The sequence below is a fragment of the Pygocentrus nattereri genome, chromosome 24, assembly GCF_015220715.1.
Source record: "Pygocentrus nattereri isolate fPygNat1 chromosome 24, fPygNat1.pri, whole genome shotgun sequence".
Lineage (NCBI taxonomy): Eukaryota > Metazoa > Chordata > Actinopteri > Characiformes > Serrasalmidae > Pygocentrus > Pygocentrus nattereri.
Window position 1 is genome coordinate 14,632,256 of NC_051234.1, and position 16,671 is coordinate 14,648,926.

The 16,671-nt window shown below is 38.8% G+C and overlaps 1 protein-coding gene across 7 annotated transcripts in view; it reads right to left on the bottom strand.

The window, feature by feature from the left end:
- Positions 1-16,671, bottom strand: part of LOC108442230 (vacuolar protein sorting-associated protein 13B) — a 401,016-nt gene that overhangs the window by 113,995 nt on the left and 270,350 nt on the right. For 6 of the 7 annotated variants that reach the window (XM_037534077.1, XM_037534078.1, XM_037534074.1 and 3 more), the window contains 7 exons: positions 14,919-15,308; positions 8,308-8,510; positions 7,290-7,524; positions 6,680-6,864; positions 4,705-4,898; positions 3,067-3,248; positions 1,158-1,513 (listed from right to left, as the gene is read on the bottom strand). In XM_037534077.1, the coding sequence (XP_037389974.1) occupies positions 1,158-1,513; positions 3,067-3,248; positions 4,705-4,898; positions 6,680-6,864; positions 7,290-7,524; positions 8,308-8,510; positions 14,919-15,308 (1,745 nt within the window). Of the gene's footprint in view, positions 1-1,157; positions 1,514-3,066; positions 3,249-4,704; positions 4,899-6,679; positions 6,865-7,289; positions 7,525-8,307; positions 8,511-14,918; positions 15,309-16,671 lie in introns of those variants that run through there. The other variant, XR_005129589.1, reaches the window with a different exon arrangement.

Consider the following 16,671-nt stretch of genomic DNA (forward strand, 5'->3'; position numbering starts at 1 on the left):
TGAGTGTTAGCACAAGGTCTGAAAATAAAAAAAAAACATTTTGCTTTCGAACTGTCATCAGCTGACAATTCCGAGCTAGTTCAAAAGGATAAATGAAGGCCTAATGAGTTTAGAGACTTTAGAACATGAGAAGTGTCCAAACTATTGCACATGCCACAATTACTACTTTTTTGATTTGATATGCTCATCAAAGTATAAAGTAACTTTAACATCTATCAAATCATTAATATATGCAGAAAAAATTTTGATTTTCAAAAATAGTTTGCTGCAGAGTTTGTTTTTCCTTTAAAAATTGTTTTTGGGTTTTGGGAGACATAACAGATGATAATAGTTGCATTTAAATTATTTAATATATTAATGATGATAATTGAGATATTCTATGTGTGCACAGGTATCTCTCCCTCTGTCTACACTGCACACACTGTATGAGCAGATTAGAAAGGAGGGACACCACATTTGTAAGCAGGGCACTACCTTTCTTTGATTCGCTGAATCTTTTAAATTTCAGTCAAGCTTTCTTCTTCTTGGTTTACAAGTCAAAATGGATATTTGTTTTACTCTGTAATGGTAATTAAAAGTGAAAAAAGTAGCAAAATAAAAGGAAATTATTAGAAATGAACTAATTTGTTTCAATCTATACAGAGCAAATCAAAGTAAAAATGCACCATTTTAGAGAAACTTAAAGCATCATAATTATTCCATTTAACAGTGATGGAAACCAGACACCAAAAATGGTTAATGCCTCAAAAGCTACTTCATTATATGAAACACACCAACATGCTGCCTGATTCCTGAGGCAATATTTTAAAAACCGTTTGAGGCCTAAAATGTATTTTTAAAATACATGAAATATGTTTAAAGTTCTATGTGTATGAATGTATATGCATGAATAAGCATGTATAAGTGATCAATCTTTGTGCACACCTTTTATGTGGTTCCTCTATAGAGGGTACCTGTGAACATAACCAGGCTGGACTTTAGAAAGCATGCTTAGTACTCTGCAGACTGCTCCATGACCATGAAAGCAAACAAGTTAAATGTAAGGCCTATCAAACATAATACCTGTGCCCTAAGTCAGTTTGTAGAGATCCATTGCTGGGAAGAAAACAGTATTAATACATTCTTATTTGCAGGGTGTGTGTGAATGTCTGACTCACCTGTTGCCAAGCCAACAGTGCTGTGTCCAGCGTATGTATGGCATGCTGACCCAAAGAAACCAGGATGGGATCCACATGAAGGGTCAGCTGGGTGTGTCTCTGATTGGATTGGCTGTATGTACTGATGCTATGGCCCTGGAAGCTGAAAGGTTGCAACAAGGGTAAGAGGGTAAGGTTCCTGTAGTCCACCAGGTGACAGTTCAGTGTGGTTGAGAAGTGCAGCTCTTGGCCAAGCTGAGCCCCATTACTCCACTGCCGCACAAACAGCTGCGGCTCGCGCACAGACACCATTCCATACTCTTGGTCAGATGGTAACTTCCTGTCTGGCAGGAAGGGGCGGAGTTGTTGGGATGGTACTGATGAAAGACAAACCAGAAAACAGAACAGCATTAGAAAACACCACTCAAAGTTTACAGCCAATCAGCATATGAGCAACAGCTGTGAGTCATCCTTAGCTCTGCACAGAACTGTGAAGAAATGTTCAATACAGTTTAGAAAAGAACAATGAAAGGGACTAATGAAAAATTGTAAACATACTCTTTCGCATCCTGTCACTGTGCCACAGTAGTCTCTTGAATGACATCTGTGGTTAATCTAGCAATCAGAACTGGTTCACAACATAGGGATTCCTAATGGCTGTATGACATACTTGTCTAATGCATACTGAACAAAACTGATGATCTGAAAAAACAAGTTTAAAACGAAACATCCTGACAAACTGATGAGGGTGAGGAATATAATTCAGCGCTACACAATACATTAGAACATTACAAAAAAATAAACTGTAGTTTATGTAGTATTTTTGTAACGTTCTTCACTTCCACACAGTGGTAAATCTTTTCAGTTTGCATACAGTCTGAAAACCAAGATACCCCTTCCTGAACTGCTTTGGAAGAGATTTTCTAGGGCTTGCAGTTCTTTTTCGCTAACTGGCGAACACAGAATGAAGGCAGATAGCTAACATTACTGCTATGAAGCCAACCGTCTGTAGTAAGTGTCTGTAGTATTTGTCTTCCTCATTAAAATGGAGAGAATGGATTACTCAAATGACAGTAATGACATCATCAGATGAGCTAAACACTCAAGCAAGCTAGATGCCTGAATTTGGCTATTATGCTGAAAGGGTTAAGGGTTCTGAATGAAAATAGAAAATGATTTTATTCAACAATCAAGTTAAGAGAATGCTAGCATGGTCATATTATGATGATGATGATGAAAACCCTTTTTAATATATATAATATCTAATTAACCTTTGATCAGTGGTTAATCTAGCAATCAGAACTGGTTGACACCATAGGGATTCCTAATGGCTGCATGACATACTCGTCTAATGCATAGTGAATAACACTGATGGTCTGGAAAACAAAAAATAAAAAAATTTAAAACAATACATCCTGACAAACTGATGAGGTTGAGGAATATAATTCAGCACTACACAATACTTTAGAACATCACCAAAAAATTACACTGTAGTTTATTTAGAATTTCTTTAACGTTTGGGTAGTTCTTCACTTCCACACAGTGGTAAATATTTTCAGTTTACATACAGGCCTAAAGAACTTTTTGTGTCTGGAAACAACATGGAAGTAGACAAGGTAGAACTATGAATTATTGCCTCAATTCCACCTGGAATGAAGCAGAGATGCAAAGACTGCTGCTCAGTGCAAAGTTAAGTAATCATGGATGCTGCAGTGATCTTTAAATGGATCTGTGTGTGTTATGTGCATCACACTCAAGAGAAAAATACTGGTAAAATCCACCTCATAGCTATTTAATAAAACAGAAGAAAATGCCAAATTAATTTTGAGCACACTCCCTCTTCCACAAATATGTACATGTCTCTGTTTATACAGGTGTGCTAGAAGGATCTGGACAGCTGTGAGGGGTGGTAGGAATGCATGTGTGCTACCTGCGCCTAGTTGTTCCAGATGGTGGCACAGTCGCAGCTCCAGGTGGGCCAGCCGCAGGGACATGCCAACCGACGGCACAAACCATGGCGCAAAACAGGAGTCTACCCGTGTACACGCTGCCAATGCTGTGGGAGATACCAGCTGCTCACATGGCAACTGGGAACCAGACTCACTGTCCAAACTAGACAGAGAAATAGAGACGTCAGGAGGGACCTGGAAAGATGTGCTAAAATTTTAAGTAGAAGTAGCATAGACTGTTGCCACAAGGTTAGAAGCATACAATTGTCCAAAATGTCTTGTTATGCTGAAGCATTATGATTTCTCGTAGCTGGAACTAAGGAGCCTAGGCCAACCCCTGAAAAACAACCCCATAGCATTAACTTTTCTCTACCAAACTTTACAGTTGGAACAATGCAGTCAGGTAGGGAAGATTCTCCTGGCATTCGGCAAACACAACTTCAATCCAACAGAGGACAGACTGTGAGCTTCAGCACACGGCAGCCCCACTCTGTGAGTTTGCATGATCTACTGCTCTGTGACTAAACTGTTGTTGCTCCTAGGTGCTTCCATTTCACAGTAGTAGCACTTATAGTTGACAGGAACAGATCTAGAAGGACACAAATTTCACAAACTGACTTGTGGCAAAAGTTACAGTGCCTTGTTTAAAAAGGCATCAAGCTCATCCATATGACCCATTATACTGCCAGTGTTTGTCTATCAAGAGTGCAAGGCCATGTGCTTAATTTTATCCACCTGTTAGCAAGGCGTGTAGCTGAAACACCTGAACTCAATAATTAGGAGGTGTGTCCTAATACTTTTGCTTATACAGTGGATGCGATATGACCAATGGCGTCATGGAAAACAATTTTACTTATTTCTTTATTTAGCGAATTTTCATCAAAAAATAAAGTGCTACATATTGCTACAATGGGGCCTGAGATAACAATATATAAATATAGCCTGACTCATCAAATGCTGATGTGCATTATCTCTGCACTCTTGTTCTGGACAAACATTATGCAAATGCACGGTGTGGCTACCAATCAGTCTGCTGGTGTGTGGAGCGGTAATCAATTGTGTCACACCCACAGGCATGCAGTGAGATTTAACACAAAGGGTGGGACATATAACAATTGATTAAACACAATAGTTTAAAAAATGAGTTAAAAATAAGTTTCTACTACACTCAAATTATTATAAAGTTCAGAATATTATATATATATATATATATATATATATATATATATATGTATATACATATATATATATATATATATATATATATATATACACACACACACACACACACACACATATATATATATATATATATATATATATATATATAAATTCTTTTTTTTTTTTTTTTTTTTTTAACAGTGTTAGTCCTGAAATCAGGGGGTGGCTGCAGCACCCTCAGCACCCCTACTTCCCACGTCACTGGACTTCAGTAAAATAAACAACATGTATTTTGCCATATAGAATGATGAAGCATTGCTGGTTACAGCTTCAGTCAAATTATTTCATAAAATATTACACAACAGCCCTTGGCTGCTTCTGGCAACAGAGAACAACTTCTTAAATCTATACACATCTAAAAAGCATTCACATAATTTATCCTTCTTTCTCCAACACACCTCTCATCTGCTCCATCTCCTGTACTGTTAACTATAACTCTCCAGAGGTCTGAGGCTACAAGTTCAGTCTGGTGTGTGTGTGGGCTGAGGGGGGGCAATGTGAGCTCACACACACTACACTCAGACAGGCTGAACTCTCTGTAAGGCACAAAGGCTCTTTTCAGCTCATCCCAGAATTCCAGAGTACAGGGCACCTGCACAGACAAAATGAAAGATAAATGATTAACACACACAAAAAAGCACTGTCCTGCATAGTAATACTAGCAATTGTATGCGAATATGGCAGGTATATATGTGTACCATCTGTTTTCTGCCGAAAGCCATATTCAGAGATTGTGCAGTAATGTTTCAGTTCACAGATGTGGAGTGGGGCCGTTTCATTTTTTTCTCTGTATCTGTATATGGGTGTTCTTACTCTTAGCAATGTCTCTTAACCCTAGTGCCGCATCCTCCCCTGCACTAAAACATCCATATCTCCACATTTCATTAGCCAATTATAAAAAAAATAATGAAAAAATACAATGATTTAAGAACTCTAAGAATGCCTCACACTCTTCTCTATTTCCCAACAACTCACAAGCTGCTACAGTGCCTAGGAGTTTTAACTAGCTATTGTCGTGTTGGCTTTTTCATGTTTCCACTCTCTGCAGCTGGACTCTTGCAACCTCAAAGAAATCAAATAAAAATCGAATTAATCAAGCCTGTTTGAAGTTGTCTATAAAGAAGAGGCAAATTAAGTTTCTGAGAAGCAGGGACTGAAATCAATTAAATGCAGATCACAAAGATCTGGCAAAAGACAAAGTAACACACATACCCTCACCCCTTCCACAAATCCTTGCTCATCTTTCTACTCCTACAGCTGCACGCTGAGTTGGGTGTGCGCTCATATAGAACTACAGGCTGGCGAGTTTGTGGAGAAAGGAGAACGTCCAAATCACAGATTCATAAATCATGCGTTACAAAAAGGCAGTACGATCTGTGTGCAAAACATTAAAGTAACAGTATTGCTGTAGCATGCTTCCTACTTTCTTCACAACTGAGCAGCAATTCTACTCGTATGTGTCTATGTTGTGTGTGTGTATGTTTGTATGTCTTTTCTCTGTATAGTAAGTTTCTCTCTGTGTCAGCCACTGAAAACAGACACGGATAGATGAAGTGAGAGAGAAATAGAACTGCATGCCAGTTGAGAGGGGGGCAGAAAGAGAGAATTAGGAAAAGATGAAGGATGTGGGCACTGCATGTTCAATGGTAGTTCGATCCAGGCATCCCTCACCTCTCTACTGCCACACACAATACAACTTAGCAAGATATGATAAAGATACACCCACTTACATACACATACACCTACTGCTGGCCTGAGTCACAAGTTATATATTTATATATACAGTTATATATTTCAGAAAAAAATAGAAAGAGAGGGAGGCAGAGAGATTATGAGAAAGAAAAACAAAGAAAAAATGAAACCATGCCACTCCACAGCTGTGGACTTTTTTATATAATTGGCTAATTATATGTGGAGATATGGATGTTTTAGTGCAGGGAAGGATGCGGCACTAGGGTTAAGAGACATTGCTAAGAGTAAGAACACCCATATACAGATACAGAGAAAAAAATGAAATGGCCCCACTCCACATCTGTGAACTGAAACATCACTGCACAATCTCTGAATTTGTCTCTGGGCAGAAAACAGGGATGGTGCACATTAAGACCTCAAATTCCAAATTGCATAGCCCAGAACACCAACAGCAAGATTGTGTTTCTAATACCTGTAAGCCCAAATGGTTTAAACATGATGAGTAAAGCTTATCTCTTTCTCTCCTCATTAATTTTCATTTCCTGTCTGGGAATATTTACCTCAAGCATGATATCTTTGCTGAGTTTACTGTCTCTGACTATACAAGCAGCACAGAGCCATTCTGTTCGACAGTAACACTCTGTTTCTCACCCTCTTTGTCTGAGTGCAGGTGATGCTCACCTGTAGAATATCCCCCAGGTCAGCCGTGCTGATTTCTGGATCTTCTGTAGTATTAAAAGGCACAGGGGTGATGCGTACGAAGGTGAGAACTCGTGGTTCAGGATATCTCCACATCATCACACCAGGACTGTCCTCTGTTTCATTATAGAACACCACCTCATGTGCCACTGGCAGCTTCTGAGAGGCTACAGACAAAATGAAGACACATCCATGTAAGATACCAGGTGTACAGCCCCTTTTTTACTCAGAGAGAATCACAACTCTGGGATCAGTATTTTTCTGTCTTTATGTATGCAGATAACCACTGCATGCCACAGAGATTTCTGTGACAACAGGGTATTGATTTTATTTATTGATTATTGAAGGGTAAAAATGTATTAAAAGCACCTCAAACCAAGGTTTTGGTAGTGTTTAAAAATGAATGTGTTTTTCAGGGCCTGATACTGTATATGTCCTCTCACTCACATACAACTATTTCTAGACTGTCTACAGGATACTACTGTTTCTCCAAACACACACTCACTCACTCTCTCGCTCTCACACACACCACACACAAACTGATGTGTACTTCATAAAACACCCATCTCCTGTCTCGATAAGGGAAATGTACCCGAGTCCTGGATGTACTGGAAGAGGCCAGTGCGCAGGTCATCTGAGGAGTGTTCTGTACAAGGGGAGTGTGGCCCAGGGGAGGGTGGTGGATAGGATCTAAAAGGTTTCTCCTTAGGCTTCTCCTCTTGCCCTCCCACAGGCTTTTCCACTTGTCCTCCCACCTCTTTCAAGTAGCACTGTAAGTACTCTTGAATCAGAGTAAGGCAATTATAGTGCTCCTGCCCCCAAAACACCTACCAAGAGAGAGAGAGCGCACACATCAGCTGATGCATGTATTGTCATCTTTGCCATCTATCACACAGTGGAATTTTATACTTTGGTATTCCCCTCTTGTCTCCACAACAAAAAAATGGGGATTTCTAAAGGAGAAATGTGGCTTTTGCACTTGGGCTGACTGAAGGCTGTGGGCAGAAGTGTTATGAGGGATAGAGTATGACTAAGAATGTGGTGCTGAGCAGTGAGTCATCTCTTGCATAATAGTGAAGAGATTTTCCCCGGCACTGAACAGGCAGGAAGAGGGGCTCCTGTCCTCAGAGGTGTGGAGCAGTATTACTTTTAATCCCAGAGCTGGAGAAAAAGAACCCATACTATGCAAGTTTGCGTGTGTGTGTTTTATGAAAGTGGTCAAATAAGGCCAAAAAAAAGTTATTATTGGTAACTCCGAGAGCGGGGCAAGTACAAAAAATATGCTGCCACTTGGTAACTATTTCTTCATAAAATACATATTTCTTAAGACCTGCCAGGGAACTCTTTTTCTGTCTCTTCCTCTTTCTACCTTCGATTAGGGGGACCTGTGAATGTGCTTGGACAATGTGGGAAACCCCCAATATGATGGCATTCACTCTTCCAACAACATCAAAAAGGCAAAGACAAAAGGCTATCAGTGAGTATTGTTCCTATAGTGGAATAAGAAATGATATTCATAATGTCTACAGCTATTGATTATAGCTGACATTAGGGTTACATGGCAGAAGTTGGTTGACCATAAGGTTCGAATCACATGTAAAATGCTGTACCTGTAGTAATCCTCCCTTTATGTCCAGCAGGATTCTTGGTGGACCAACTTCAGGGGTGGGGCTGCCACTGTGTCGACACCAACGGGCATCCAGCTCTACACTGCAGGAGAATGGCCCTACAAACACTCTGCTTCTCTCCTGTAAAGCCGTGCGAACTAACATATGCTCACACTGCAAAAACACACGTGCCTCCTTCATACTCTCTGCTCAGAGACAGAGAGAAAAGGGAAAAAGAGAGGGCGAGAGATTGTTTTCAAATCAGGGTTAACACTATATCTTTTTGATGAATGACAGTTACATGGAATATCTTGCTATGAATACAACACTGAGGGCCAGTGATATGACTGCAATATGAGCCCACCATGCATCTGAACTCTGTTGACCAACTGCTCACTTGTGAGATGCAGGGCTAATGATACAGTGTAATAATGAAGCCATTAACATTTGAGACGACTACCGTTGTAAACACGCCCAGAAAGTAATACTGTACAGTACTCTATTAGAATGGAAAGACTGCACGTGACGAGACTAAATCCCCTGCAAGCTACACAAAGCTACTTTCACACTGACTGCGGTAAATTCACTACTATTCTTTTAAACACATTACAAAGTGGGATGCATGGCTTGGACATAAATACAAGGCTAGGTGTACATATGAGTGTAAATTTAAATTTAAAATATAAAATAGTTAATGGTTTGGTATGAAAAGATGTTTCAATAAATTACTTCATTGTGTCAATTTATTAATATAAATAACTTGACTTAAAGTGAAATGCTGAAATATATTGGTGTATATCAAGGTAAAATGTCAGCACTGCCCAGTTAGATATTAGCCTTCATTAAGTAGTTAAACCAGATACTTAAAAGGCAAATTAGAATATAAAACAGGAAAAATATTTTAATTGTTAAAAAACAAACTCAATTCCAAAAAAGATAGGACAGTAGACAAAATACGAATTACCCAGAAATCATGGATTAATAAATCTACTTTGGCCTATCCAAGCGCTACCTGCCCAATGAGGACTTCACGTTTATAAACAAACATTTGATGATAACTGTATTTCAACATCTTCTAAAGACATCTGGACACAAGTCTCATATGGTTGACAAACACCGACAGTTCAGATGAGATTCAAACCCAGCACAGTCACATTGACAAAATTTAGTGTTAAGGGGCAAAAAAAGAACCAAGCATCATTTCAGCAAATATATCTTTCAATTATTTCACTATTGGGAACTCTTACAGAGAATTAACTGAGCAGTGTATTTCAGTATGTAATTCTGCATTTACGGTCAAAGTTTAGTTACAATTACTGTCCTACTTCTGCAATGAAAGAGTCAGATAGGATTTGTAGGAGGCAATAAGGAGCCATCCAAAATTTTTTTATAATCCTTGACCTTCAGAATCTTGTGAAAAATATGAGACCAAACCAATCACTTCCATGGCCACAGGTGTATAAAACCATCACCTAGGCATGCAAACTGTTTCTACAAACATTAGTGAAAGAATGGGTCACTCTCAGGAGCTCAGTGAATTCCAGCATGGTACGGTGATAGGATGTCACCTGTGCAACAAGTCCAGTCATGAAATTTCCTCACTACTAAATATTCCACAGTAAACTGTCAGTGGTATTATAATAAAGTGGAAGCGATTGGGAATTACAGCAACTTAGCCAAGAAGTGGTAGGCCAAGTAAAATAATAGTTCGGGGTCAAAGGATGAAGCGCATATTGCGCAAACTTTCTGCACAGTCAATCCCTACAGACCTCCAAACTTCATGTGGCCAGGAGAACGGTAATTGTCTGACTGCATTGTGCAAAGTGTAAACTTTGGTGGAGGAGGGATTATGGTGTGGGATTGTTTTTCAGGAGTTGGCCTCGGCCCCTTAGTTCCAGTGGAAGGAACTCTTAATATGCTTCAAGCAGTCCAAGAGATTTTGGACAATTTCATGCTCCCAACTTTGTGGGAACAGTTTGGGGATGGCCCCTTCCTGTTCCAATATGACTGCGCACCAGTGCACAAAGCAAGGTCCATAAAGAAATGGATGAGCAAGTTTGGTGTGGAAGAACTTGACTGGCCTGCACAGAGTCCTGACCTCAACCCAACAGAACACCTGTGAAATTAATTACAGCGGAGACTGCGAGCCAGGCCTTCTCACCCAACATCAGCGTCTGACCTCACAAATGCGCTTCTGGAAGAATGGTCAAAAAATCCCATAAACACACTCCTAACCCAACTCCTAACTTTTGGAAAGCCTTCCCAGAAGAATGGAAGCTGTTATAGCTGCAAAGGGTGGGCTGACATCATATTACACCCTATGGATTAAAAATGGGATCTCACTCAATTTCAAATGCGTGTGAAGGCAGACAAGTGAATACTTTTGGAAATACAGTTTATCTTGAAAATTCACTAGTTAAAAAAAAATTATGGTTTCACATATTTTGCCACTTACATTAAAGTTTTTTGTAGCAGGAGATACCTAGTCCCAGTAAGGCATTATGTAAAATAAAGAAAATAAAGAATCCTGCTGAAAAAAAAAAAAATTCTTTATAGATCTCATGGTTCAGGAGATATGGGTCAAACTGTACAATTTTGCACTACAGTGCCATCCTTAGGCCAACTTGGGTCATTTCACTTCTCTGGGTCTGTCACATGCTGCACCTACAATCTAAAATTGGTCTTTGGGTGACTTACAGCGTATTCTTCACAATGCACAAAAAAGAAAATCTGTACATTGTCCACACTCTTATCAATGCACAGATTTGTTCCAGAGAAATTTACCACTGTATTTACCCCATTTATGCAGTAAAGCACCCACATACACACTATTGAAAACACACACACTATGGGACAGTAAGCACACTTGCCCAAAGCGCCCAGAAAGGTGCCTCTAGGGCACTTTAGTCACATGCTGTCAGCTCAGGGGTCAAACCGGTGACCTTCCAGTCCACAAGGTTGGGTCCCTAACAGCCAGCCTACAGCTGCCACCAAAATTTCATAGGGTATTAGAGAATGCCCACATGGATCCAGTCAGGGTCAACTCAGGCTGTGCTGATGGCACTTCTGGCTGATCTGTCTGACCACATCCCATCTCTAGTGAAAACATCTCATCTTATTTAGAAACTCAGGCAGGCATCCCAGAAATCCACACACACAATCTCATCACATGTGAGAAACAAATTATTTAGGTCATGGGCAGTTACACAGACTAGAATTGAAAATGATAAGTATTTGTCTTCTATTGTGTTTCAACCATTCATGGAAGTGGCTAAAAATGAGTTGTATTTTCATTATACTATATTTAGTTGCAAAAATGCAAGTCCTTCTCATACTGTTCAAAAGGATAAGAACCGGGTCTGTCTGCATATGATAGTTACCCAAATTACTATTATTCAGCATAGTCTTTTACATATGAACCTACACATGTATGTATTTTCTACAAACAAAACCAAAATTCTCAGAATTGCAAATTTTAATTCAATAAATTCAAGCCCTTTTCAATTTAATTGTAATTATAGTAACATTTTTACTAACAATTTAAACTTTACCATCTGGTGTTTTTTAATACAACTAAAAATTAACATGTTGAAATTTTAATTACGATGCCATCTGGCTTTAATTTCCTATTTTTCTTGATCTCAGAAATTCAACTGACAATTATGAAAATTAAATTTCAACCACTAAATATTTAATTCTACATAGAAATTGGATTTGCATGTGTGAAAATTAAATATTAAATACTTACTACTAAAAATCTGTTTTGAGAAATGCAGTTTTACTAGTAAATGTAATTTTGACATGTGTAAATTATAAATTTGTAAAATCCATTGTAAACTGAAAAGTATTGCTGAAAGCTAAACATGAAATAAATCAATTCGCACATACATAGAAAAACAAAAAACAAAAATCAGTAAACATAAATAGAATCTCAACATGTCAAATTATACCTCACTTAAGTGGATTAAAAACTAAACCTACTTTCCACACAGGAGGGGGATTCGACAAACATGGAATTTGATGCAGCAAGAAGAGGCACTGTTAAATTCTGTGCCAGTTAAATCTAAAGTCCTGCTCAGGCAAATCTTTTTTTCTCCTCTGTTCTCCTACAGCTGCGCTTAGATTTGCCATGCTGCTCCATCCAAACAAATCACATTTTGACTGTGAGATTTGTTGAATGTGATCAAACATGTTTGGAAACATTTTAGAAAATATAATTTAATCTACAACCACTTAAAGTGAAAATTACCATCAGAGTGATTTAGGTTTAATATTTTAAAGGATTGTGTCATATAATTAATCAGTAGCAGCTTTTCTAAATAATAGTGTAGCCACACCTCTCATTGTGCAGGTCTCAACACCTCGATTGTATCTACACGTAGGACAGGCTCTTCTCCTTAGGCTTTAATTATATTGTTTTGTAGAGTGAGTTTGTTGTGTTATGCACTAAAAATATGGGATGTCTGCTAATTAGCTGTCAAGTTGAATCAGGTAAGAGCAAGAACAGCAATCTTTGCAGAGCTGCATGCGCGGAAATTTGGTTTGACAACACAGGGGACCAATGTCAGGGTGTACACATTCACATGTAAAACTAGATGAATGGAGTATAGCTACAATTATAATTATTGTACTGTCATGATGTCTGATGAGTTCTCTATCAATATCAAAAAATAAAAACTTTATTAACAGGAATAATAACATCACGTATTCTCTTATGTCACTGAAATTAATATTCATTCATTACAGAAGCTATATAAATGCTTCCATTCCACAGGAACGGCAGATTAGTGCTTCTGATTTTTCACTATGACGAGACAAAATCTATTCTCTGTTTAATTAGTGTTTAAAAATCTACAAAATTATTGCAAATATTTGATGGCTCTTCACATCTCTGAATGAAGTAACAAGTCTATTGAATGAGGTCACTGCATGGTCTGCTTTAAGTAGCTGACGTCTACTCAGAACTCAGTGCTCCATAAATGGCTGCTTTGAAGCAAAGACAGAAAACAAAAAGTACCTACGAAAGCTCAGTTTCACTGGTGTGGGAGACATTCTCAGAAATATGCTACCATTAATGTACACATTGTACTTATTGGTGAATATGCTGTATGTAAGTTTTATTTATAAAGCACTCTTAAAACAACCTGGGTTGACCAAAGTACTGTACATCAAATCAGCACACACATAACAACACAAGTCCTCTCAGTGGAATCATTTGTCGAGAATATAACGAAGGATGACTACAATATCACTTCCACAATTTTCCACATTTCCACAGATCAATACCTATGGTTTCTTAATGACTGAACTCTAAAAGGTGCATTTGTCTTTGTAATGAAATGTTTATGCACTGATATGTTTGTTATGTTCTATTGTGAAAAAAATGGCTCTATGAGATTTGCAAATCATTACATTCTGTTTTTATTTACATTTTACACAGTGTCCCAATGTTTCTGGAATTGGGGTTGTATTTATTTGGATTTTCTTTTCACCTGCATGCACATTTTAGACTGTGCTATTTGTTTTGATACCTTACGTGTTACCCAGGGGAACTTACTGAATTATAGACAGCAATAAATATTTACAAGATCAAAATGGAAATCTTAAAGTGAATTGAAGACAGGACTGAATGATAAGCTCACTAAAATAAAAGCAGACGCAAAGGCCCCATGTGTGATGGTTGATTTAACTCTGTACACGCTATAAGGGACACTAGTTACCATTCCAAAGCCTGCATAAATGGGCCACAACTGCTGTGTTTGCTGTAAACAGCTGGAGAGAATTTGGTAATAAAGCTGTGAGTGGGAGGCTCTAATGTGTGACACAGGTTCTAAAAATAGCCCTGCAAGATACAGGATTTATTTCCATGCTAAGGCTATTGTCTCCTCTCACTGTATGCTTTTCCAAGCAAGCTGTTTCCCATTGTTCTATACTTGTGACTGTTCTTGACTGTGTTTGACTGTTTACTAAAGAGAAAACATCAAACACAATGGTGACTGGCTGGGCAGCCAAAGTTAGCCTGGCCCACAGTCTGTACTATTGTCTCACAACACAGTTATGTTCTACTTAGTAAACAAGTGCAAACGGTTGAGGTTTTAATTAAAACTTGCAACAATAACTCTAACATCTGTACTGCATCTGGACGGCTTTAGCCTCCCATGCTATCTTTTGTACACTGCTGCCTCCCTACAGAGTTCATTCACAACCCAAAGGCTGAGCCCACACACCCCCGCAGAGCCAATACTAATGCAGATTACAGGTTGAACACTGCAGAAAGAAAGATCTCAAGGAAAAAGGCTGGTGACTATTGCTATAGTGTCACCTACAGAGTGCAGATCAGTAGCAACAGTTTCTGGGACTGCAAAGACTTCTGTGACTGCTTTCTCTCTTAAAATGTAAATGCAGTGGGCTTTACTGTGGTCACTGTTGAGATATCTGCTGACAATTTTTTTCACGTAAATAAACACAACATCTGCTTTTTGCCGTCAGATTCTTTATGAAAAGAGGCTATGAGGAGCAGGGAGAGCCGATGGAAGCTCGAGTTAAAACAGTACTTAGAAATATGTTCATTATGCACATAAGAGTAGAAAGATGGACCATAATAGTGTACTTACCAAGTGGTTTCTGTCCACTCTTCATGTTCAGACTGCCTGTCACACTGCAAACAGAAAATGTGAGACTGGGTCGGGAAGGGTGTGACTCTGTCTCCATGACGACCACCATCTGCACGGTTTGGAGGGAGATCTTGTGGAAGGGAGCAAGAGTCTGCAGGGCGCCTGCTAGCTGGCTTGGGATGGAGGGTGAGACTGTGGTTCTCTCGTCTTGTTTGGCACTATGGGATGGAGTATGTATACTACTGGCGGAAGGCTGAAGAGTGCAGAAGGTGGTGTCAGGTGTATAACTGCCCTCAGCGAAGATTTTTCTCCAGAAGGACTTTATCTGTTCCAGCTTGGCCAGTGTTGGGTTCACCTTCAGTGGCCTACACAGTGTCACCTTCATCTCAGCTGGACAAAAAAAAAAAGAAAAGGAAAAAATGAACTTGGTTAATTAACTTGGATTATTAAGTGTTTTAGTTTATATAAACCCAAAAGGGGAATACAACAGAAAGGAGGATGTATACAAAAGCAGACAAAAGTATAATATAACACAGATGCCTATAATACCAGAAATACCAGGAAGAGTTTCTAAAAGAAATGATTAAAGATGGAAAATGGGACACCTTGCAAGATCTGGTAGACCACCATGGATACAGATGTATACTGAAATAAAACTTAATTGTCATTATAGTGTGCAGAGCAGGCAACTACATGCTATTGGTGACTACCTGACATTCAGTAAATCACTTCAGTAAACAAATGATTTGAGCTGCTTATGTTTTTAAACAGCTGCCCGCTCTGATTGTTTTTAAAATGATGCTCTGATTGCAATTTTCATGCACTAGTTAATCTGTTCTTTGTTCATTTATAAAAAAACAATTACATAGTAAAGCACCTTTCCACAAAATTACTTTAAATGCCCATCCCTAGTCAATTTAATATAATGACAGGAAAGAAATTCAATTTACAGGCATGAAATATATTGCCCATTTGGGTTTAGGTGTCACAACTCCAAGAATCAAATCTCTGCAATTTCAGTAAACTCAGTTAAAGGACTTCGGTTGCACTATTATTTAATATCTTGATGCTAGCCAACAACAGCATCTACCACATAACTGCACAAAGAAAGTTAGGTGTGTAAACAATGATAAATGCATCAAATGTTGATGCAACTGATGATCTAGTGTTAAATTGTCTTCATTCCTTTTCTTTCTTCATTGCTGTTTCTTTGCAATTCGATGTTCAAAGTTCTTTCTTAGATCTTTACCAAAACCTCTTAGGATATTTTGCTGTATATAACAGAGGAATTGCTGCTGGGCCCCAAGTGTGCTCAAATTAGTTGTAGATTTTATCTTTGACCTTAACTGTTGTTCCACAAAATCAAACTTAAGAGAAACTTCACTTAAGAAACATATCCAAAATTAAACATACTCTAATCCAACAAGATGCTTAAAAGTCAATTCGTCCTTTTCTAACCTCTGGATCAGACTACTGCGACAATTTATTGACTGGCTATTGATGGCTATCTCTCCAACTGGCTCAATGCCAGTCTGTGTGGTAATGAGGAAAAGATCAGTTCAAAATGGATACTGCTGGGGCTCCTGAGTGGCGCAACTGCCTAAGCGTTGGCCCTATTATCAGGAGATTGCGAGTTCAATCCCTGGTGATGCTACAGCCATCCATGGCTGGGAGTCCTAGAGAGCACAATTGGCCTCTTTCTCTAGGTGGGTATGATGGCCACCCTTCTTCCCCCATTGCTCAACGCGATGCT